The sequence below is a fragment of the Delphinapterus leucas genome, chromosome 1, assembly GCF_059928025.1.
Source record: "Delphinapterus leucas isolate spDelLeu-1000000601 "Yukka" chromosome 1, BTC_Dleu_Yukka2, whole genome shotgun sequence".
Classification (NCBI taxonomy): Eukaryota; Metazoa; Chordata; class Mammalia; order Artiodactyla; family Monodontidae; genus Delphinapterus; species Delphinapterus leucas.
The window spans coordinates 99475143-99501009 of NC_143129.1; the positions used below are offsets into that span (position 1 = coordinate 99475143).

The following is a 25867-nucleotide window of genomic DNA, read 5'->3' on the forward strand; positions in this document are numbered from 1 at the left end:
ATTTTTCAAAGAAAAAGTATAATGACATTCAAATGTATCTGTTAAGTAGACAAAATAAGCATTAAGAAAATGTTAAAACCATACAAATTAATGGCAATGTTACTAATGGGATAAAAATACCCATTAAAAATCTAAAGTGGTAATATGAAGAAAAGTTTAAAACTTTCAGGCATCTAGAATAACTAAAATTTATCCAATATTTCTGTTAAAACTCTGTAAAGCTTAACTTTAAGATGAGTTACTTTATTAAAAAAACTAAAGCAAATAAAGATGCTACCAAATATTTGTGTAATTATTTTGCTTAAAGTCAATCTCCCAAACTACCAGCACCAATATATTCAAATGTAAAAATAAAGTACTCAAATGTAATAATAAAGTATTTCAGGGAAACTGTGGCTTCTGAATTTCTATACAGCTACTCCTATTTAGTGACAATAACCATCTTTCCTGACAACTAGATGTTCTAGGCAAAAATATGTCAGTTGGAAGTCTGTTTCCATTATGGGAAAAATTATAATGTGTTACATGTCAATCTAAAACCCCTAAATATTTTCCTAAAATATACTAAAACAAGAAAACTCCATTAAGAAGTAAAAAACTATCACATTAGGATATAAAATTCATAAACACAGGCTTTTAATCACCAAATAGTTAAAACTATTTTTTTTTTGACAAATAATTGCTCTGCATACATCTCAGATACAGTACTGTGTTGGTCTATCAACTGTATCCAGAATACAGAATTCCAGACTGTGGGCCACACTGATTTAACATGTCATATAAGTTTCAGGAATGAAAATATTCTTACAAATAAATATAGACTGGAAACATTATACTGAGAGATACTTTTCCTCCCTGTAAAGTATGAGTATTAAAAACCAAAAGTGGTGATTAAAAACATTAACTAGAGGGTGTTCTGAAGATGGCGGAAGAGTAAGACATGGTGATCATCTTCCTCCCCACAGATACACCAGAAATACATCTACACGTGGAACAACTCCTACAGAACACCTACTGAATGCTGGCAGACCTCAGACCTCCCAAAAGGCAAGAAACTCCCCACGTACCTGGGTAGGGCAAAAGAAAAAAAGAAAAAATAGAGACAAAAGAATAGGGACGGGACCTGCACCAGTGGGAGGGAGCTGTGAAGGAGGAAAGGTTTCCACACACTAGGAAGCCCCTTCGCGGGCGGAGACTGTGGGTGGCGGACGGGAGAGGAGAGCACAGCAACAGAGGTGCGGAGGGCAAAGCGGGGAGGTTCCCGCACAGAGGATCGGTGCTGACCAGCACTCACCAGCCCGAGAGGCTTGTCTGCTCACCCGCCGGGGCGGGCGGGGCTGCGAGCTGAGGCTCGGGCTTTGGTCAGAGCACCAGGGGAGGACTGGGGTTGGCTGTGTGAACACAGCCTGAAGGAGTTAGTGCACCACGGCTAGCCGGGAGGGAGTCCGGGAAAAGGTCTGGAGCTGCCGAAGAGGCAAGAAACTTTTTCTTCCTTCTTTGTTTCCTGGTGCACGAGGAGAGGGGATTAAGAGTGCTGCTTAAAGGAACGCCACAGAGCCACGGCTAAAAGCGCGGACCCCAGAGACGGGCGGGAGACGCTAAGGCTGCTGCTGCCGCCACCAAGGGGCCTGTGTGCAAGCACAGGTCACTATCCACACCCCTCTTCCGGGGAGCCTGTGCAGCCCGCCATGGCCAGGTTCCCAGGATCCAGGGACAACTTCCCCGGAAGAACGCACAGTGGGCCTCAGGCTGGTGCAACGTCATGCCAGCCTCTGGTGCTGCAGGCTCGCCCCGCAATCCGCGCCCCTCCTTCCCCCTGGCCTGAGTGAGCCAGAGCCCCCGAATCAGCGGCTCCTTTAACCCCGTCCTGTCTGAGCGAAGAACAGACGCCCTCTGGCGACCTACATGCAGAGGCGGGGCCAAATCCAAAGCTGAGCCCCTGGGAGCTGTGAGAACAAAGAAGAGAAAGGGAAATCTCTCCCAGCAGCCTCAGAAGCAGTGGATTAAAGCTCCACAATCAACTTGATGTACCCTGCATCTGTGGGATACATGAATAGACAGCGAATCATCCCAAATTGAGGAGGTGGACTTTGAGATTTATGATTTTTTCCCCTTTTCTTTTTGTGAGTGTGTATCTGTATGCTTCTGTGTGAGATTTTTTCTGTATAGCTTTGCTTCCACCATTTGTCCTAGGGTTCTATCCATCCGTTGTTTTCCTTTTAAATTCTTTTTCTTAATAATGAATTTTAATAACTTTATTTTAGTTTACTTTATCCTCTTTCTTTCCCTTCCTCCCTCCCTCCCTCCCTTCCTTCCTTCCGACAACGAATCATCCCAAATTGAGGAGGTGGACTTTAAGAGCAAGATTTATGATTCTTTCCTTTTCCTCTTTTTGTGAGTGTGTATGTGTATGCTTCTGTGTGAGATTTTGTCTGTATAGCTTTGCTTCCACCATTTGTCCTAAGGTTCTAGCCGTCCATTTTTTCTTAATAATTATTTTTTACTTTAATAACTTTATATTTTACTTTATCTTTTCTTTTTTGCTTCCTTCCCTCCTTCCTTCCTTCCTCCCACTGTCCCTCCCTCCCTCCCTTTCTTTCTTTCCTTCCTTCTTTTCTTTCCTCCCTCCCTCCCTCCCTCCCTCTCTCTCTCTCTCTCTCTTTCTTTCTTCCTACTACTACTAATTCTTTCTCTCTACTTTTTCTCCCTTTTATTCTGAGCCGTGTGGATGAAAGGCTCTTGGTGCTGCAGCCAGGAGTCAGTGCTGTGCCTCTGAGGTGGGAAAACCAACTTGAGGACACTGGTCAACAAGAGATCTCCCAGCTCCACATAATATCAAAAGGCAAAAATCTCCCAGAGATCTCCATCTCAATGCCAGCACCCAGCTTCACTCAACGACCAGCAAGCCACAGTGCTGGACAACCTATGCCAAACAACTAGCAAAACAGGAACACAACCCCACCCATTAGCAGAGAGGCTGCCTAAAATCATAATAAGTCCAAAGACACCCCAAAACACACCACCAGACATGGACCTGCCCACCAGAGACAAGATCCAGCCTCATCCACCAGAACACAGGCACTAGTCCCCTCCTCCAGGAAGCCTACACAACCCACTGAACCAACCTTAGCCACTGGGGACAGACATCAAAAACAACGGGAACTACGAACCTGCAGCCTGCAAAAAGGAGACCCCAAACACAGTAAGATAAGCAAAATGGGAAGTCAGAAGAACACACAGCAGATGAAGGAGCAAGATAAAAATGCACCAGACCTAACAAATGAAGAGACAATAGGCAGTCTACCTGAAAAAAAGAATTCAGAATAATGATAGTAAAGATGATCCAAAATCTTGGAAATAGAATAGACAAAATGCAAGAAACATTTAACAAGGACCTAGAAGAACTAAAGATGAAACAAACAATGATGAACAACACAATAAATGAAATTAAAAATACTCTAGATGGGATCAATAGCAGAATAACTGAGGCAGAAGAACGGATAAGTGACCTGGAAGATAAAATAGTGGAAATAACTACTGCAGAGCAGAAAAAAGAATGAAAAGAACTGAGGACAGTCTCAGAGACCTCTGGGACAACATTAAACGCACCAACATTCGAATTATAGGGGTTCCAGAAGAAGAAGAGAAAAAGAAAGGGACTGAGAAAATATCTGAAGAGATTATAGTTGAAAACTTCCCTAATACAGGAAAGGAAATAGTTAATCAAGTCCAGGAAGCACAGAGAGTCCCATACAGGATAAATCCAAGGAGAAATACGCCAAGACACATATTAAGCAAAGTGTCAAAAATTAAATATAAAGAAAGCATATTAAAAGCAGCAAGGGAAAAACAACAAATAACACACAAGGGAATCCCCATAAGGTTAACAGCTTATCTCTCAGCAGAAACTCTGCAAGCCAGAAGGGAGTGGCACAACATACTGAAAGTGATGAAGGAGAAAAACCTGTGACCAAGATTACTCTACCCAGCAAGGATCTCATTCAGATTTGATGGAGAAATTAAAACCTTTACAGACAAGTAAAAGCTGAGAGAGTTCAGCACCACCAAACCAGCTTTACAACAAATGCTAAAGGAACTTCTCTAGACAAGAAACACAAGAGAAGGAAAAGACCTACAATAACGAACTCAAAACAATTTAGAAAATGGGAATAGAAACAAACATATCGATAATTACCTTAAATGTAAATGGACTAAATGCTCCCACCAAAAGACACAGATTGGCTGAATGGATACAAAAACAAGACCCATATATATGCTGTCTACAAGAGACCCACTTCAGACCTAGGGACACATACAGACTGAAAGTAAGGGGATGGAAAAAGATATTCCATGCAAATGGAAACCAAAAGAAAGCTGGAGTAGCAATTCTCATACCAGAAAAAACAGACTTTAAAATAAAGATTATTAGAAGAGACAAAGAAGGACACTACATAATGATCAAGGGATCGATCCAAGAAAAAGATATAACAATTGTAAATATTTATGCACCCAACATAGGAGCGCCTCAATACATAAGGCAAATACTAACAGCCATAAAAGGGGAAATCGACAGTAACACATTCACAGTAGGGGACTTTCACCAATGGACAGATCATCCAAAATGAAAATAAATAAGGAAACAAAAGCTTTAAATGATACATTAAACAAGATGGACTTAATTGATATCTATAGGACACTCCATCCAAAAACAACAGAATACACATTTTTCTCAAGTGCTCATGGAACATTCTCCAGGATAGATCATATCTTGGGTCACAAATCAAGCCTTGGCAAATTTAAGAAAATTGAAATTGTATCAAGTATCTTTTCCGACCACAACGCCATAAGACTAGATATCAATTACAGGAAAAGATCTGTAAAAAATACAAACACATGGAGGCTAAACAATACACTACTTAATAATGAAGTGATCACTTCATTATTCCTATTATATTCATATTCATATTCATATTCTATAAAAAGTACCTAGAAACAAATGACAATGGAGACACGATGACCCAAAACCTATGAGATGCAGCAAAAGCAGTTCTAAGAGGGAAGTTTATAGCAATACAAGCCCACCTTAAGAAACAGGAAACATCTCGAATAAACAACCTAGCCTTGCACCTAAAGCAATTAGAGAAAGAAGAACAAAAAAACCCCAAAAATAGCAGAAGGAAAGAAATCATAAAAATCAAATCAGAAATAAATGAAAAAAAATGAAGGAAACAATAGCAAAGATCAATAAAACTAAAAGCTGGTTCTTTGAGAAGGTAAACAAAATAGATAAATCATTAGCCAGGCTCATCAAGAAAAAAAGGGAGAAGAGTCAAATCAATAGAATTAGAAATGAAAAAGGAGAAGTAACAACTGACACTGCAGAAATACAAAAGATCATGAGAGATTACTACAAGCAACTCCATGCCAATAAAATGGACAACCTGGAAGAAATGGACAAATTCTTAGAAATGCACAACCTGCCAAGACTGAATCAGGAAGAAATAGAAAATATGAACAGATCAATCACAAGCACTGAAATTGAAACCGTGGTTAAAAATCTTCCAACAAACAAAAGCCCACGACCAGATGGCTTCACAGGCGAATTCTATCAAACATTTAGAGAAGAGCTAACACCTATCCTTCTCAAACTCTTCCAAAATATAGCAGAGGGAGGGACACTCCCAAATTCATTCTACGAGGTCACCAACACCTTGATGTCACAAAGAAGGAAAACTACAGGCCAATATCACTGATGAACATAGATGCAAAAATCCTCAACAAAATACTAGCAAACAGAATCCAACAGCACATTAAAAGGATCATACACCATGATCAAGTGGGGTTTATTCCAGGAATGCAAGCATTCTTCAATATACGCAAATCAATGTGATAAACCATATTAACAAACTGAAGAATAAAAACCATATGATCATCTCAGTAGATGCAGAGAAAGCTTTTGACAAAATTCAACACCCATTTATGATAAAAACCCTGCAGAAAGTAGGCATAGAGGGAACTTTCCTCAACATAATAAAGGCCATATATGACAAACCCACAGCCAACATCATCCTCAATGGTGAAAAACTGAAAGCATTTCCACTAAGATCAGGAACAAGACAATGTTGCCCACTTTCACCACTCTTATTCAATATAGTTTTGGAAGTTTTAGCCACAGCAATCAGAGAAGAAAAGGAAATAAAAGGAATCCAAATCAGAAAAGAAGAAGTAAAGCTGTCACTGTTTGCAGATGACATGATACTATACATAGAGAATCCTAAAGATGCTACCAGAAAACTACTAGACCTAATCAATGAATTTGGTAAAGTTGCAGGATACAAAATTAATGCATAGAAATCTCTTGCGTTCCTATACACTAATGATGAAAAATCTGAAAGTGAAATCAAGAAAACAGTCCCATTTACCATTGCAACAAAAAGAATAAAATATCTAGGAATAAACCTACCTAAGGAGACAAAAGACCTCTATGCAGAAAATTATACAACACTGATGAAAGAAATTAAAGATGATATAAATAGATGGAGAGATATACCATGTTCTTGGATTGGAAGAATCAACATTGTGAAAATGACTCTACTACCCAAAGCAATCTACAGATTCAATGCAATCCCTATCAAACTACCACTGGCATTTTTCACAGAACTAGAACAAAAAAATTCACAATTTGTATGGAAACACAAAAGACCGCGAATAGCCAAAGGAATCTTGAGAATGAAAAACGGAGCTGGAGAAATCAGGGTCCCTGACTTCAGACTATACTACAAAGCTACAGTAATCAAGACAGTATGGTACTGGCACAAAAACAGAAAGATAGATCAATGGAACAGGATAGAAAGTCCAGAGATAAACCCATGCACATATGGTCACCTTATCTTTGATAAAGGTGGCAGGAATGTACACTGGAGAAAGGGCAGCCTCTTTAATTAGTGGTGCTGGGAAAACTGGACAGGTACATGTAAAAGTATGAGATTAGATCACTCCCTAACACCATACACAAAAATAAGCTCAAAATGGATTAAAGACCTAAATGTAAGGCCAGAAACTATCAAACTCTTAGAGGAAAACATAGGCAGAACACTCTATGACATAAATCACAGCAATATCCTTTTTGACCCACCTCCTAGGAGGAATGGAAATAAAAATAAACAAATGGGACCTAATGAAACTTCACAGCTTTTGCACAGCAAAGGAAACCATAAACAAGACCAAAAGACAACACTCAGAATGGGAGAAAATATTTGCAAATGAAGCAACTGACAAAGGATTTATTTCCAAAATTTACAAGCAGCTCATGCAGCTCAATAACAAAAAAACAAACAACCCAATGCAAAAATGGTCAGAAGACCTACATAGACATTTCTCCAAAGAAGATATACAGACTTCCATCAAACACATGAAACAATGCTCAACATCATTAATCATTAGGGAAATGCAAATCAAAACTACAATGAGATATTATCTCACACCAGTCAGAATGGCCATCATCAAAAAATCTAGAAACAATAAATGCTGGAGAGGGTGTGGAGAAAAGGGAACACTCCTGCACTGCTGGTGGGAATGTGAATTGGTACAGCCACTATGGAGAACAATATGGAGGTTCCTTAAAAAACTACAAATAGAATTACCATATGACCCAGCAATCCCACTACTGGGTACATTCCCTGAGAAAACCATAATTCAAAAAAAGTCATGTACCAAAATGTTCATTGCAGCTCTATTTACAATAGCCAGGAGATGGAAACAACCTAAGTGCCCATCATCGGATGAATGGATAAAGAAGATGTGGCACATATATACAATGGAATATTACTCAGCCATAAAAAGAAATGAAATTGAGCTATTTGTAATGAGGTGGATAGACCCAGAGTCTGTCATACAGAGTGAAGTAAGTCAGAAAGAGAAAGACAAATACCGTATGCTAACACATATATATGGAATTTAATTAAAAAAAAATGTCATGAAGAACCTAGGGTAAAACAGGAATAAAGACACAGACCTACTGGAGAATGGACTTGAGGATACGGGGAGGGAGAAGGGTGAGCTGTGACAAAGCGAGAGAGAGGCATGGACATATATACACTACCAAACGTAAGGTAGATAGCTAGTGGGAAGCAGCCGCATAGCACAGTGATATCAGCTTGGTGCTTTGTGACCGTCTGGAGGGGTGGGATAGGGAAGGTGTGAGGGAGGAATATGCAAGAGGGGAGAGATATGGGAACATATGTATATGTATAACTGATTCACTTTGTTATAAAGCAGAAACTAACACACATTGTAAAACAATTATACCCCAATAAAGATGTTAAAAAAAATAAAAAATACATGTATAGACAAAAAAACAAACAAACAAAAAAAATCATTAACTGGAGAGATGTTTTGAAGCATGTGCTTTGAATAAAGTAAACAACATGAAGAGATTTGTTTTGCTTCTGAAGGGCCAAATAAATGTAAAATGGAATAAATGCTCGTTTATTTCATGAAAATTACCTTCTCTAGAAATTCTGCCCTTTTCCAACTCCCTTCTAGAAATGCATTCTGATGGCATTTCATCAGAGTCTTCTTTAATCTCCTCTGCGATGCTCAAATTTGGTTTTGGGAAGATTTTTCCAAATCCTATATTGGATGCATCAACTTCAGAAGCAGGTAAGTCTAAGAGTTAACATTGACATCAGCCATTAAAAATCCCTCCCTTCAAAACAGTTTTTCTTTTCCATTTTTAATTTTTAAGATATATTCTAGCACTAAAACTCTTTGGTGTTTTTCTCAATACTCTGAAACAAGGATAAGCAAACTTTTTCTATAAAGGTTCAAACAGTAAATACTTTAGGCTTTGCAGGCCGTATCGTTTCTATCATGACTACTCAACTCTGCCACTAGAACATGAAAATCATAAAAGAAGACACTTCCATTTGAGGGTACTAAAAAAACATCCATTATACTTCCCACCAAAAAAAAAAAAAAAGAGCCAATCCTAATCAAAGTCAGGAAAAAGAAGTATTTGCATACCTAATTATTCAATTAGGAAAATTAAAAACCATCATAAATTTTAAATTTACAACATAGCAACATAATGGATTGCATTCAGAAAACATGAATCTTAGCTTCAGCAAAAATTAAACTGACTTGGGGGAGAGGGTTGGGAAGGACAGGATTAAACATTCAGTAGAAAAAATCTAGTTATACTACCTAAAAAAACAAACAAAACCCTAAAAAAGCTGTGAAAATGATGCAAATAACATTCCATATTTAGGATTATAAAAGTCTCCTCATAACATAGGAAAGCCATCGTACCAACAGACCTCCTGTGGCCTGAAGGCATTAGTAAGAAAAAAAACTTCTAAAACTGTTTTTACTGTTAATTCAGCATTACTCTACATTGATGCAGAGTGGGACAATTGTCCCCCCCTCACAAAGGTCTAAGTCCTTGAGTAAATTAAACTTAAAAAAATAAAAATTTGTGTCAAGGGGTGACTAGTCATGAGATAAGAAAGAAAACCTTACAAAAATACAAATATAAATACTGAAACAAACAAAAAAGGAGCTATCTGAAAAGGCAATGCATTCTCACTAACCATCAGACAGGAATTAAAACCAGTTACAGTTTATCATTCAGTACATTTGCAATACTTACTAGAACTCTATCCTATATTCACACAAGTGCTCAAAGATATATGTACAAGAATGTATATTCCAGAATTTGCTGTAATAATAAAGAAAACGGAAACAACCTCAACTTCTATCAATAGAGTATAATTAAATAAAGATTGTTATAACTATACTATGGAGTGCTATGCAGCCATAAAAAAGTAACCCATGATGGCTACTTAAAAAAAGAAGTAAGGGAAAATAAAATGTTTATACACAAATATAGGATAAGATCTGGAAGGACTATTTTCATACCGAATTATTAACAATGGTTATCTCTAAGTATTGGTATAGGGAACAGTGGGGTTTGAGGTGTTAACTTTTTAAAACTTTATATGCTCCTGTTTTGATTATATTTTCTATAAGCTGGTATTATTTCTGAAATTTAAAAATTAAAGAACAAGGAAATGCCACTGTAGTATAACATCAAATTAATGTTTAAAATAAGCAGAAAAAAATCTGTAATTTCAATACATTATCTTCAAACTTAACAAATAGTATCTTGTAAACAATCTTCCATGTCTTTTGGATTAAAAAAATAAATTTTACATGAAATCTACAACTCAAAAAACAATCACACTGCTTGTTTTCCTAACCAATAATACAACTGTACTAATAAAACCAGAGCATCACATATAACAAGCAATGAAAAAACAGATCAATACAAGAAACTCTTTTATCACATTTTTAGTGTAAACATCAGCAAAAATGAGACTAAACCTCACCCTAGAGTTCATTACTAGCAAAAGGTAACTGTGACAATCTTACCACTAAGCTCCAATTTTAGTTATATAAAAAAGTTTAAAATGGATAGTATTCTAAGACACTAACAAAGACCTAACTGCATATTTTAAATATATTCACAAATACTAAAAAAACAGAAACATATAAAATTTAATTCTAATACAAAAAAAACTGAGAAGAATTTTTACATAGCATGTTAAAGAACTAGAATACACTTACCACAATTTTGTTCTTCACAATTTTGTTCTTTCTCTAAATCTTTCTTAAATGCAGCTGACATGTCGGTAGATATATGGAATTCAATTTTTTTATTACCTACAGGTTGTGGTTGGTCAAATACATCCGAAGGTAACAACACTGGATGTAAACTGCTGTTTACAAACAATCACAGCATTACTTTGTAATTGCAAATAAAATTTTGAGTAAAACATTTCATATTTACTTTAAAATTCAAAAGCTAACACTGATAAAACACACTATAGGCATTGAACAAAGTAACTTACATTTAACTTCAATAAATCCTAACAAATGTTCTCATATAGGTATTATTAAATTCCTAGTTTAGACAGATAAGGAGTTTGAGGCTAAAGGGTGTTAAGAAATTGCATAAAGTCACTCAGTAAATGACAGAAATAGGACTTTAGGACTATTGATTCTAAACTTCAGGATATTTACCAATAAGCAAAAAAGTTCATTCTATGTTTAATGTAAGCATTTTATGCACTGTATTCTATATACTATATATAATAAACCTATGCAGGTCAATGCAGTAGCCACAAGCCACATGTGGCTAATAAGCATTTGAAATGTTGCTGTACTTATGCTCTAAGTACAAAATATATACCAGAGTTTAACAACTTTGTGTGAAAAAAGAAATATAAAACGTTTTAATAACGTTTTATATTAATTATATGTTAAAATAACATTTCAGATATAATCAGTTGGATAAAATATATTATTAAAATTAATTTTATCTTTTAATGTGGCTATTGGAAAATTTAATTGGTTCACATTACAGTTGACCCTTGAACAACTTAGGGGTTAAGGGCCCCAACCCTGCAGCAGTTGAAAAGCTGTATATACTTCATCAGCCTTCCATATCCATGGTTCCTCTATATCTGTGGATCCATATCTAGGGATTCAACCAACCTCAAATCATGTAGTACTGTAGTATTTATTGAGAAAAAGTCTGCATATAAGTAGACCCACACAGTTCAAACCCGTGCTGTTGAAGGGTCAACTGTATTAATTTTTAATTGTTTGGTGCTGCTACAGATCAAAAGCATGGGACTGTGGTGTCAAAACATACATAGGTGGGAAATATGCATCATATTATGTATACTTAACATGAAATAATAATTTTAAAAAACCCAAAGACCCATTCCTTTAAAAATGTAAAAAGATAATTTTAACAAACTTCCTCCTCTATTTATAAAGTTACTTACAAGTTCAAGGGAAATTTACATTGTAGAAAAGCTGAATTAAAATTGCAATTAATGGTAATTTTCATCTGATTAAGATATTAAAATACATAGAATTCCATGGCAAAAGGCAAGTAAAATTTCTGCCATAATTTCAAAGAAAATTTGTTAAGCAAAATGTCAGATAATCGGTGAAAAAGGAAAAAAAGGACAATATATTTCAAACGAAATACACAGTAATAAGTACTATTTCATTGGCAATTTCTCTACTCTAACTGAAAGTTTAAGACATAGTCGGAAGTTAATTTATACCTAATAAAATTCTTTTGTACCCATAGCCCTGACCATCACCCAGCATCTACATAATTTTCCTGGAAAGTTTATTACAAGGTGACAAAGTCTGACAGAAATTCTTAATTGTTTTTAATATCAGTGGCATTACAATGGCTCCCTCAATGTATTCAAACACCATAACTTAACATTTAAGGCAGATCTCTCCACATCCTTCCAGCTTTCCCTTTCATCATTTCTATTCCTACGCACCAAATTTTCCTACCTCTGGAAACTCACTTTTTCATTCACACTGGATATCTCTTCCCTGCCTGAGTTTTGCCTCTCATCCTTCAAGCCCAGCTCAAATGTCTCCTCTCTTTTAAAGTCTTTCCAGATTTCTTGACTGGCTGTGACCTCTCCTTCCTCATAACACTTCATTCTTAATTACATCTTCTTCTTATGTCATTTATTATAACTGCTAATGCAACAGTCATCTGTGCGTATGGCTTACTTACCCATAAGACTATTAACTCACTGTTTGAAAAGATAGCATTGAGCTTTGGAAGAATGATCCAAACCACATAATATTTAGCAGAGAACTTATCACATATTTGATAAATATTTAAAGGTGGGTCCTGTGTGCTAAGCCATGTGAACTTTTACCAGGTAGGGTACTTCGCAGTAAAAAAATGTTTGATATCAGGTAGTGGAGTTAGGAGAAATTAACAAAATTTCATATAAACACACTGGTGATGGATGCCATCATCAAAACTGTGAATGCAGGAGGAGAAAGAGATAATGAAAGGAAAGTAAATGAATTTTGTTTTGGATAATGTCTTAAGTGCCTACAAGACACTCTTGAGTATGCAAATAGGAAGCTGGAAATGAAGACTTTAGATCTCAGGAGGTTAAATCTAGAGATGGAGATTTGGAATCTATTAGCTGCAACAGGTGAACCATAAAAAAATTAATGATATTAACAAGGAGTATAAATATATGAACAGAAAATGACAATGGACAGGAGTATATGGAATCCAGTATTTTAAAAAAAAGCAAGTGAGTAAGAGAAAGTCACAAAAGAAAAAAGTAGGAAGGAAGAGAGAAAGTAAGATGAGAAATAAAAAAAGAGAATGTAAAATTAAGGGTGGACAATTTTGAAACCTGGGGTAGTCAATAGTAACAAATGCTGGTCAACTTTGAGAATTAAGGATACTTGTGAATTTGGCAAATAATCAGTCACTGGTAAACCAGTGGACTGATGAAATAAAAGTCAGAGTGAGGTATGATTTGAGTTAAGCAATCAGACAAAGTACATACAAAACCCTTATCTTATAATCCAAAACAAAATTACCCGTGTGAAGCAGATGATGGTATATTCAACATATCCTTTATTTTTCTCTTTTTTCTCACATGGTGCTGCTTTATTGTTTTTGGTCTTTTGGGCTGAAGATTTGCTAGTTCCATTAGTTTGGTCATTCTACATTGGAGGAAAGAAAAGTAGAAAAGATTTCTTTGTGTAGAAGCATAGCTATCTACAACTGCTTTTGTTAAACAAATTTGTATTGAGCTTATAAATTATAAAATGATTTATATGGCATAAGTATAATTTCTAAGCCATCAAATAAGATATAATCAATCTGACAAAAGCTCAAGTTACAAATCTCCTTGCTCAACTTTCATCTTTGTTTGAAGGAATTTGGAATTTACTTAATTGCAATTTTTAAAGATATGTTTTACTAAAAAAAATTATTAGTTGCCCAAATGACTGAACTTTGATGCCAAAAAGTTAAACAAAATACACTAAATATAATCTTTGTAACTTTGTTGCTCTTTTCTTGACTAATATTCAAAAGACCTTACGAACGTAGTAAAATTATTTTGATTCATATTCTAATTATTAAAGAGAACCTGGACTTAAGTACTTTTACTTAAAAATATTTTGTGCGTAATTGTTGGAAAGCATCATTATATAAAAAAGATACTTGAGAACAGTTTTCAAATACTATACTCTGAAGTAGCTTAAACAATCAAGGGGTGACAATTGATACCTTATACATAGCTTATCTCCATTATGATTATGAATAATATTTAGAATAGATCTTGTCTAGGCTTTCTTGGATCTTCCACAGGATCAGATATAGTGCTTCCACAGAGCAAGTTCAAAAACCACTAGTCACAGCTCTACTTCTCCAGAGTTAAGTTTGTGAAATTTGAAAGCAAAACAAGCACAGTAAAATGTAGTGAAGAAGAATTTGGTTAAAATAAATTTTAAACATTTTTCCTTAAGTGAGGAAAAATGAAAACATGTTATAAATTTTTAAAGCCTCTTAACAATCAGTTTACCAAAAATTTTATGAATAAATCCAGTTATACAAAATATATGTCTATATTCATAGATTGCTCACCCAAAGTATACTAAGGCTCTACACAGTGCAAGGCATATGTTAAGTAAGTAATCAATAGACATCTGCTGACAAATACATAGTGGCATATTTTATAATATTTCCAGAAGATAACAGAGAAGCATGAAACCAGAGGTTAGTTCATGCAAAGGCTTTGCTCTCATGACTCAAGATGAATTAGCAGAATTCCTCACTACATCCCTAAATGGAAACGTAAATAAACAAGAACAAAAATGGTTTTAGCTAGCCTATTAAAGCATTTCTCATTACTATCATTATTTTTATAAAGAAAATAAAATTTACAGGTTAAGTAATTAGCCCACTGCAATGTTCTACATTCTTTATTTAACAACAAGTTAGTCTATTAAGAACTGCCAGCCTTCCTTATTGTCTCTATTCAAGACAGATACTCTATTCACTCCTATTTTAGTAGTTCCAACATAACTCCTTCCTTAAGAAAGAGAAAATATATGGAGCCACTACTCAAGTGGATGTTGCCTCAGTATTAGTCAAATTGCTGCTGATTACTTGTATATGTTGCTTAGATTCTCTGCTTGGATTTTGACTCCTGTCAACCACTCCTTCTGTATCTGGTTGCTTCTGTGCATATCTGCCTAAGATTCCCATCATTGGCCTACACAGGTCTTTTAGGCTAGGGGTTGACAAATTACAGCCAAAGGACCAAACCTAGTCAGTGTCTGTTTTTCTCAAATAAAAAGTTTTATTGGAAGATAGCAACATCCAATTATTTAGGTATCATCTATGGCTGCTTTCCACTACAACAGAACTCTTTGGCTCTATATAGAAAATGTTTAGCAATTCCTGTTTTAGGCTATGCTGTGGATTATATACCTGAACATTATTAACAATTTACTGCTCTTTGCCAGAAGCTTTAAACAAAATATATGTAGATCATCAAGAACAACCAATAAAAGAATAATTCCTTTGCAGTAATTTTTGTGAATGTTTTTGTATAAAATCCTATAGAATTGCTCTAGAAATTATTCTGAGGTGAATAAAGTCCAGGGGAATAAGCTGACAAAAACAGAAATACAACTTAATTTTGTTCTGTAAAGTCTCCACAAACACTGAATTAGTAAATAATGGATCACTGCCCCTAGGGCAGTGATGTTCCTGCAAGCACGTGCTCAATCAGTTGATCAATACATATCTAGTCTTATGTGTGTTTCTGTTTAAGAACACCTTATTTAATATATATTGTTGATTCATTAACATTGAACTCACAGTCAACAGTGCTATAACTCAGGCCTGAACAAAGTTTATCTAACACACAGCATTTTCTCCATAAAGCACATCACAACCTTCTTGATCTTGGAAACACTAGACAGCACTTCAACACTATGCTTGGAGACCATTTTAAACAGCAAAATCAACAACAGCACAAAAATGTGCAAAACATGGTACAAATAGTGAAAAAGACACTTGTTTACGGTATGAGAGCTGAAGCAAGAAGGCAGAATGTCACCTTGTTCTACCTTATCTAGGAATGTGCATGTCAAAAGACTCAAATTTTTCACCATTCTGCACATGCTGTCTTCAGAAGACCATAAAAGCACTGTAATTATTGACACTGAAATCATAAATAAATTGTAACAAGTAGGCAAATTTGCAAATACAGAATCAACAAATAATGAGGATCAACTGTATACCATAATCATCAATCCAAAAAATTACTCACAATACAAAAATGTTCCCTTAAATCTTGATATCTAGTTTCAGGTCTTAATCTATAGCATGATGGGGAGTTGGGGATGGACAAATTCTAGAGACCCCGAATTATGAAGAAGTGTATGCAAAACTTAAGAAGAGCAAGAGAATCTCTCTCCCATATTCTATGTTTCTTAGAATCTAAACAAAAATTATTTGACACTGCAAACCTTTGACGGTCTTCATCATCACTGCTTTCATATTCTGATTCTTTACTAGATAATTCCTCATCCTCATCTGGCAAAGGAGGTTCCTCTGGTGGCTGAGGAGATGCAGGTGGAAGAGGAGCATGTAGTGGCATATAGTCCTCATACTAATTAAAAGAACAAAGCAAAAATACTATGGTAATCTATGATGTTTAGAAAACCATTTCCATTCAGATACATGATTCTCACATCTCTCTACCTCATGATTTTCTTCTACACATTCAACATATATTGATGAAACACTTGTCTTAGCAGCCTTTAGCTAATCACAAAACTTGTTTCTTCTTTCTTGGCACTTAGCTGGACTAAATTTCCAAACCTCCTTTGCAGTTAGATTTCCCCTGAATTTTAGTCAATGAAATGTTAGCATAAAAAACTCCCACACATATAATTCTCTCTTTCTTCTTGATCTGCAGGCTGCATGATGATGTCCTCACCAACTTGGGAATGCAAATAATGAAGATAACTTATCTTTTAAGTGACTCAGTAAAGGAGAACACCATTCTGTCCTACTTTTGGAATGAACTTAGCACGAGCAAAAAATAACTTGTATTGTGTTAAATTACTAAGATTTGAGTTTTATTTGTTAATAGCAGCTAGCATAATCTTTGCAATGTGCCAGGAATTGAGGTGTTGGGGTTATAAAGAAAAATTATGCAGTTAATAGTATACACATTAGAAAAGCAACCAATACACAATACAAAAGCAAATTTTCTATTTAAATGTTAGCTCTCAGGCTTCCCTGGTGGCGCAGTGGTTGAGAGTCCGCCTGCCGATGCAGGGGACGCGGGTTCGTGCCCCGGTCCAGGAAGATCCCACATGCCGCAGAGCGGCTAGCCCCATGAGCCATGGCTGCTGAGCCTGCACGTCCGGAGCCTGTGCTCCGCAACGGAAGAGGCCACAGCAGTGAGAGGCCTGCATACCACACACACACACAAAAAAAAGTACTAAGGGTACATATATATAGTGGAATATTACTCAGCCATTAAAAAAGAACGGTGTAATGCCATTTGCAGCAACATGGATGGACCCAGAGACTGTCATACTGAGTGAAAGTAAGTCAGAGAAAGATAAATATCATATGGTATCACTTATAAGTGGAATCTAAAAAAATGGTAGAAATGAATTTATTTACAAAACAGAAAGAGTCACAGATGTAGAAAACAAATTTATGATCACCAACAGGGGGGAAGTGATAAATTGGGAGACTGGGGTTGACATATACACACTACTATATATAAAATCGATAACTAATAAGAACCTACTGTATAGCACAGGAAACTTAATACTCTGTAATGGCCTATATGGGAAAAGAATCTAAAGAAGAGTGGATATATGCATAACTGATTCACTTGTTGTATACACCTGAAACTAACACAACATTGTAAATCAACTATACTCCAATTAATAAAAAATAAACAAAGAAAAATAAATAAATAAAAAAGTACTACGAGTACTATAGCAAAATATTGGGTTGGCCAAAAGGTTCATTCGTTTTTTTCCATAAGATGGCTCTATTAGCGGTTAGCTGTCTTTAACTTCATTCGAAACAATTTTGTTTGTGATAGCTTGTCATATCAACGTGCATTAAAGAAAAAACTATCAAAACTGGTGAATTTTTGTGTGGCCATTTTAATATCGATGGAAGAAAAAAGCAACATTTTCAGCATATTATGCTTTATTATTTCAAGAAAGGTAAAAACGCAACTGAAATGCAAAAAAAGATTTGTGCAATGTACGGAGAAGGTGCTGTGACTGGTCAAACATGTCAAAAGTGGTTCGCAAAGTTTTGCTGGACGATGCTCCATAGTCGGATAGACCAGGTGAAGTTGACAGCAATCAAATCGAGACATTAATTGAGAACAATCAATGTCATAGCACGCGGGAAATAGCCAACATACCCCAAATATCCAAATCGAGCAATGAAAATCATCTGCACCAGCTTGGTTATGTTAATCGCATTGATGTTTGGGTTCCACCTAAGTTCAGTGGACAAAATCCTTCTTGATCATATCTCCGCATGCGATTCTCTACTTAAACGTAATGAAATCGTTCCGTTTTTAAAACAAATTGTGATGGGCAATGAAAAGTGGATACTGTACCATAATGTGGAACAAAAGAGATCGTGGGGCAAGCAAAATGAAGCACCACCAACTATATACCAAAGGCCGGTTTTCAACCAAAGAAGGTGATGCTGTATATATGGTGGGACTGGAAGGGAGTCCTCTATCATGAGCTCCTTCCAGAAAACCAAATGGTTAATTCCAACAAGTACTGCTCCCAGTTAGACCAACTGAAAGCAGCACTTGACGAAAAGCACCCAAAATTAGTCAACAGAAAATGCATAACTTTCTATCAGGATAACGCAAGACCACATGTTTCTTTGATGACCAGGCAAAAACTATTACAGCTTGGCTGGGAAGTTCTGATTCATCTGCCGTATTCACCAGACATTGCACCTTCAATTTCCATTTATTTTGGTCTTTACAAAATTCTCTTAATGGAAAAAATTTCAATTCCCTGGAAGACTGTAAAAGGCATCTGGAACAAACAGTTCTCTGCTCAAAAAGATAAAAAGTTTTGGGAAGATGGATTATGAAGTTGCCTGAAATATGGCAGAAGGTAGTGGAACAAAAGGGTAAATACACTGTTCAGTAAAGTTCTTGGTGAAAATGAAAAATGTGTCTTTTATTTTACTTAAAAATTGAAGGCACTTTTTGGCCAACCCAATAATAACTAAAATTATTCAAGAGCAGACATAGCCTACCATTGAAATTATTGATAGATCTGCACAGTAAATTCTAATAAAAAATTATCAACCTTTTAAATAAAACCAGAAAAATGGAAATTTTAGACAATTCAGTATGTTAAATGTAACTATCCTATAGGATAGCACAACGTCCTAGGTCAAAGGCCTGAACAACAACACTGGCAGAAATGATGGCCTCTATTACCAAAGCATCTCTTTAATGTTCTGGCTTTCTCCCACTTTCAATTCTCCACTGGACTATTATTATGTTAACTTTACACTTGTTCATTTTCAATACACATTAGAGGTCACTGGCACAACATCTGTAAAATTTAGCCTCAATAATTTCACCTCAAGAAGAGAAATTTTGAATCTTGAAAATTCTAAGAGCTTTCTTACCATGGGAGGCCTTGCAGTAATTGGTCCAAAAGGTGTGGGCAAATTCATTTTATTCATAAGATGAAGCACCTTAATAAAAGTGGTAAAATATTTAAAATAAAATAGAAAAATGATGATTCAACTCATATCTGATATTTTATGTACTTAAAAACTTTGCAATAACACTTTTCATTACTTTAGTGCAAAGGAAGGACCACCTCTTGCCTTTATAATCCCAGGACAGGGCTAAACTAGTATATCTCAGGCACTGGTGTATCTCAGAAGACTGGCCTTCCTAAAATATTTGTCAATTCTACAAATACAATTATTCTCATTATTAAAAATGTCATGTTCTTACAACATAAAAATTTACTGAACTGTTTTTTTCCCTTGATTATTGTGAAATTATGAAACACAGAGAAGTACAACAAAGAAGATAAGTATCACCTATATTTTGTACTTAAAAGTACATTTTATTGTCAGTACTTTCAAGCATTTGCTGAGGGGTCCTCTAAGTCCTTTCCTTTAAGAAAGGAAAAGGTGTATGCTAAAGTAACAAAGAATTACCAGAAATTATATTTCCCAAATTAGCTTATGTTTATTAGTATTATTAATACTAAACATGTTAGTATTTTTAAGCTATAGTTTATAAAAGCCTTTACTTGAATGTAGTAATTTTTCATTACCTTTTGCAATGGACTGAATGTTTGTGTCCCCCTCCAAAATTCTTATGTTGAATCCTAATCCACAATGGGATGGCATTAGGACATAAGGCCTTTGGGAAGTAACTAGGTCATAAGGGTAGAACCCCCATAAATGGGATTAGCATCCCTTATAAAAAGCACAAGAGAGAGCTCTCTCACCCTCTTTCAGCTACATGAGGATACAAAGAGAAAACGGCCATCTGTAACCCAGAAGAGGGCCCTCACCAGAACCTAATCATGCTGGCACACTGATCTCCAACTTCTAGCCTCTAGACTGTGAAAAATAATTTTTTATTATTTAAAAGCCACCCAGGCTATGGTACTTAGTTATAGCAGCACAAACTAAGACACCTTTAAAATACTGAAACATCATTGTCCCTACAGGAATTAGTGTAATACTATTATAAAAAAAAGTTTGAGAATTAGCACGAAAAGTAACATATAAGGTTGTACAAGTACTTACTTTGAGGAACGTTTTATTCTACTTACCTGTACGTAGAACTTAGGCACACTTGCCAAAGCATTTACTATGTTTGCTAGAATTGTGCTTGAAGGTGGTGGGTACATATACTTGAGGCATGAATTTAGAGGAAAAGTCAACCTAAAAAACATATTTAAAAATGCTTATTGTGCTTTAGTAAGTTTCATATCAATAACTCATTTTAGGTAACCTAATAACATACAAATTGCTCAAATGATTCAGTAAGAGTACTCTGTTCCTAACAGATCCAATTGATTACATTTAAAAAGATACTTGCCTTCTGATTGCATTATAGAAGAATACGGCATTTCTTATCAGAGAATATCTTACAACTTTGAACATTTTAATGGAACCAAATTCAGTGACAAACTCTTAGAGCTCAGTATGTTTAATCAACACATTAAAAATATGCACGATATATAATAAAATGTTCTTTAAAAAATTATCTTATTTGCAATACACACACATCCGCCACATACACCACCTATCCAAAACAAAACCAAAAGAACAATGAAATACAAACAAAAAATGCTAACCCATGGTTTGGTGCAATTCCATTTTCTATGGTTAAACAATCAAGTTCTTTCTTTTCTTTATCATCTTCCACAGTATCATCAGACCTAAGAAATACAGAATCAAAGTTGATCTTACCTTTAGAAATAGAATGAAAAATTGCATACAAAAATGACATATTATCTTTTCAAACGGCATTATGAAAACAGTTCCATAAGTAAAACTTTCAACTATTTCTTAAGTAAACACCAATAAAAAAGAGTATCTATTCCAGATATTATAGAAGGCATGGCACATTTTCATTTACTCTTCACAGCAACCCTACGAAGATGGTATGATAAATCTCACTGACACCCCCGCCCCACCAAAACTGAAGTTCGCATGGTATAAATCAGTGGCACACAAATTTCCTCAATGTACATCAATGAGGGTCTGTTAAAACTCGGACTGCTGGGGCCTATCCTCCTCCCCACCCCCAATACCCCAAATTTCTGATTCAGTAGGACTAGGTTAAGGCCTAAGAATCTTTCTTTCAGTCAAGATCCTAGACGATGCAGCTGGTACAGGGATTATACTTTGAGAGCCACTGGTGTAAAGCAAATTTATAAAGGTTATATAACTACAAAGAATTACAGCTGGGACCCAAATACCAGGCCACGCCTATTCATGACACCTTGCTATATCTAACACAAGGACTTTATACTAGTTACCTTCCCTCCACTTAAAGTTGAATGCTTTTCCCACTACTCTTTTCCCACTTCACATTGATTAATTCCTAATATTAAATCAATACTCAGGTTCCTAATGCACAATTAGGAATGAACAAATATATTGCTTTAATGTACTAGATTCAGTAGAGAGATATAACCATTTACTGTTTCAAATTATTTACCTGCTAGTCTGAAAACAATCCAAGAGCAATACAACGGATTAAAAAAAACACTTTTAAAATGTACGAAAACCTATCTACATACCTTTTCTTTTTTTCAGTGCTTGAAGAAGGACATGGTGAATGAACCTGATCTTGCTCTTTTGCAAATTCAACAACTAAAGTATGACCTAAAAGCTTCAGCTGATGAAGTCTTGTCAATGCCTTCAGTTGGAAGAGTAAAAAAAAAATTAATAACTGTACCAAAATTATTTGTTAGAGACCATATATAATTTATACATGTTTTTTGTTAACGCTCTTAACATTTCCTTGGCTATTTCTTACCCATTTCTCATCTCAGGCTGCCAAGGCTTCATTACTTATTAAGCAACTGCTTCCAATCACTTAGGAAAGCTAAGATCTGGTTAAATACAATGCTGCCTATACCCAGGCAGCTGAAAATGGTTAGAAAAACAAACATAATGAATTGGGCTAGTCTCACTTTAAATTCACAACCACAAATCTGAGGGTGACCCTTAAAGAAGCCACAGTCAAATATATTAGTTCATTTTTTCTACTAATCTCTAAGACAATATTTTGTACTATTTCCTTCTTCCTCAACCTCACAATACTCCTGTCCCATTCTTTTAGCCTAGGATACTGCTTCCTACTTTGAGAAAACTGAAGCAACAAGATGAGAACTTCAGATTTCCCACCATAAGTTCCCATCTACCAGCTTCTGCATCCACATATTATATCTTCTATCTGTTATCACATGTTAACAATCCATGTTTTTATTTAAATCTAGTTGTTTTACTTGTATACTAAATCCCAGCCTCTCTTCTGCTCTCTGGAACTGTACAGGGTGTGTTCCTACCTACATTGCTAATTTTCTGTCCTCTACTGGATCATCGACATCAGCATACAAACATAGTCTGATTTCTCCCATCCTAAACAATATTTTTTCTTCATCTGTTGATCCAACTTATCACTCTTGCCCACTCACCCCCACCCTCACTCCGCTTTAAATTACTCTTGCAGTAAAACTCAAGAATTATCTATGCCCTCTATCTAAAATTCCTCTCTGCCCATCCAGTCTCAAACTCACTCCAATCAGGTTCATGCCTTAATTAGTCCACTGACACTGCTTGTCATAAACAACAAATTCTGTACTGCCACAACAATGGTCAATTCTCAATCTTCATTTTACTGCATTTAACGCAATCGCTCCACTCCCTCCTTCATACATGTTCTTCACTTGGTGTCTAGACACTATAATTTCCTACAGGTTTCTTCCCAGCTCATTTGTTTCTACTCCTCAATCACGGTGGCTTATGCCGTCTCAAACTCTTAATGCTGTCACGCTCCAGAGGTCTATTATTGGTCCTCTGTATCTAATCCAGCACCTTAATTTAAAAAACCATCTCTATGCTGATGATTTCCCAATTTATAATTTCAGCCCAAACCTCTGTCCTTAAATCCAGGAACATATATCCAAACTACTGGAAAGCTTCTCTTAATTTTAAATATTTTAAAATTAAGACTTCAGGAATTGAATCTTCTCTCCCCATCCCCCCTCAAATGGTCTCCATCTGGAACCTTCTGATGGTAACCCCCTTCTTTCATTTACTCATGTCAAAAGTCTTGGAACCATCCTTAACACCTCTTTCCCACATTGCATATCCAAGCCACTGAGAAATCCTGTTTGCTTCTACCTACAAAATATATCCAGAATCTGACTATTTCCTACCATTTCCATTGCTATCATCATGGTCCAAGCAACCATCATCTCTGGGCCGAATTAACAGTGTAACCTTTTAAGAGATTTCCCTGTTTCTACTCTTCCCTGCCTTCCATCTACTCTCAACACAAAGTGATACTTTTAAATATAAGGTGAATTATGTTACTGCTTTGCTCACAATACTACAATGGCTCCCAGTTTTACTCAGGGTAACATCTATGGTCCTTACAGTACCTACATGATATGGCCCTCTTACTTCTCTGACCTCAAATTCAATATCTCCCCTCATTTTTTTTTTGCTTTAGCCACAAGCTACTGCATGCCAGCTATTCCTCTTACTAGAATGCACTTCCCCAAAATTCCCTTAGCTAACTTCCTTCACTTCCTTTAAAGTGTTGCTCAAGTATGACCATAACTACCTTAACTGTAGCTTAATCCTCCCAACCCAGCACTCCTGATCCTATTGTTCTTTTTTTATAGTATTTATCACTTTCTAAAATATTAAACTCATTAAGTTTATTATTTATGGTCTGTCTCCCCTTTGAGAATGTGAGCTCCGATGAGGGCATAAATCTGTGTTTTATTCATTGATATATCCCAAGACCTAAAGCAGTATCTAGCACATAGCAGGCACTCAATATTTTTTGAACAAATGGAACGTTAGGCCTTAACAGGGACTATAATTTTTTTTTTTTTTGCGGTACACAGGCGTTTCACTGTTGTGGCCTCTCCAGTTGTGGAGCACAGGCTCCCGACGCGCAAGCTCAGCAGCCATGGCTCACAGGCCTAGCCGCTCCCCGGCATGTGGGACCTTCCCAGACCGGGGCACGAACCCGTGTTCCCTGCATTGGCAGGCGGACTCTCAACCACTGCTCCACCAGGGAAGCCCAACAGGGACTATAATTTTATTCTACCATCTTTATGCATCCTTATTTGACTCCATTATACAAAGCAAGTTTCTATACGTTTCAATAATTTTCAAGTCCTTAAATCAGCCTAGACCTCTTACTATCCGTGAGCCTTTGATTATCTGAAATACAGCTGAATTGCTTTAAGTTTCTTCCTCTCAAAATCTATGTCATACATTCTTTTCAAAGTTATGGCTTTTAAGTTTTAATGTTAGACAATGACTGGTTCCATGCCCTCTCCTCCAAGTTAATCTTGACTCTAAAACAAGGTAGTTTTCATTACCATATTTTACTAAACACTTTTAATGCTATATTTCAAAAGGTCTTTTCTGAAAAAATTTTTTCCTATACTTTAATACATATAATGTGAAAGTCCTCTGTAATCCCATCCTTGGAGAAAGACATTTATTATTCAATTTGGTGTATAGCTCTGCTACATTTTGTTCTATGCATAAACTAACATACACAGTATTGATACTAGTTTTCCAAAATTCCAAGGTTACATATTATATAATGTTTTGCAACTTTATTCATGTACTCTATCTGGGCTACATTCCTTATTAATACATATTCATTTGAGCTCATTCTCTGAGAGTTGTAGTTCAGTGTATGGATATACTACAATTTAAAGTATCCTTCCCTCTTATTGATAAGAATTTGGGTCATTTCTATAGTTTCACAATAAAAATACTTTACTAATAGACTGTGTTCGTTCTTCACCTTGTGTCATCACAGGATCTTATCTTCTTAAAACTCTCTTCTTCTTGCATCCATGAGAATTTATTTTCTAGTTCTACTTCCTTTTTAACTTCTCCCTCCCAGTCTTCTTTGCTGGCTCTTCTCCCTTTGGGCAACCATATCCATTTACCTTGTTGAGGAAACTCCATTTTTAACCCTGCCTCAGCTCTAGGTCCATATTTTTAATTGTTTTTAAAATATTTCCACAGAAGTAGCCCACAGACTCCACAAAATTAATAGATAATATGTGAATTCATTACCTACCTTTGCAAACATCCTCTGAATCCTGCCCCTGTCAACTAATGTTAATAACCCAATAACTCAGTCCAAAAATTTCCAAGTATTCCCTC

General features: G+C 35.9%; 1 protein-coding gene across 10 annotated transcripts in view; it reads right to left on the reverse strand.

Moving 5' to 3' along the window:
• RNPC3 (RNA binding region (RNP1, RRM) containing 3) overlaps positions 1 to 25867 on the reverse strand; it is a 79499-nt gene that overhangs the window by 51046 nt on the left and 2586 nt on the right. For 8 of the 10 annotated variants that reach the window (XR_002646107.3, XR_002646104.3, XR_016394645.1 and 5 more), the window contains exons 3-10: positions 22237 to 22355; positions 21286 to 21369; positions 20758 to 20869; positions 19586 to 19654; positions 16402 to 16544; positions 13453 to 13578; positions 10627 to 10778; positions 8506 to 8667 (exon numbers count right to left, since the gene is read on the reverse strand). Coding sequence is in view for 6 of the 10 variants with exons in the window: in XM_022584197.3 (XP_022439905.1) it covers positions 8506 to 8667; positions 10627 to 10778; positions 13453 to 13578; positions 16402 to 16544; positions 19586 to 19654; positions 20758 to 20869; positions 21286 to 21369; positions 22237 to 22355 (967 nt within the window). In the remaining 4 variants the exon portion in view is untranslated. The remainder of the gene's footprint in view (positions 1 to 8505; positions 8668 to 10626; positions 10779 to 13452; positions 13579 to 16401; positions 16545 to 19585; positions 19655 to 20757; positions 20870 to 21285; positions 21370 to 22236; positions 22356 to 25867) is intronic. The other 2 variants (XM_022584195.3, XM_089918871.1) reach the window with 2 other exon arrangements.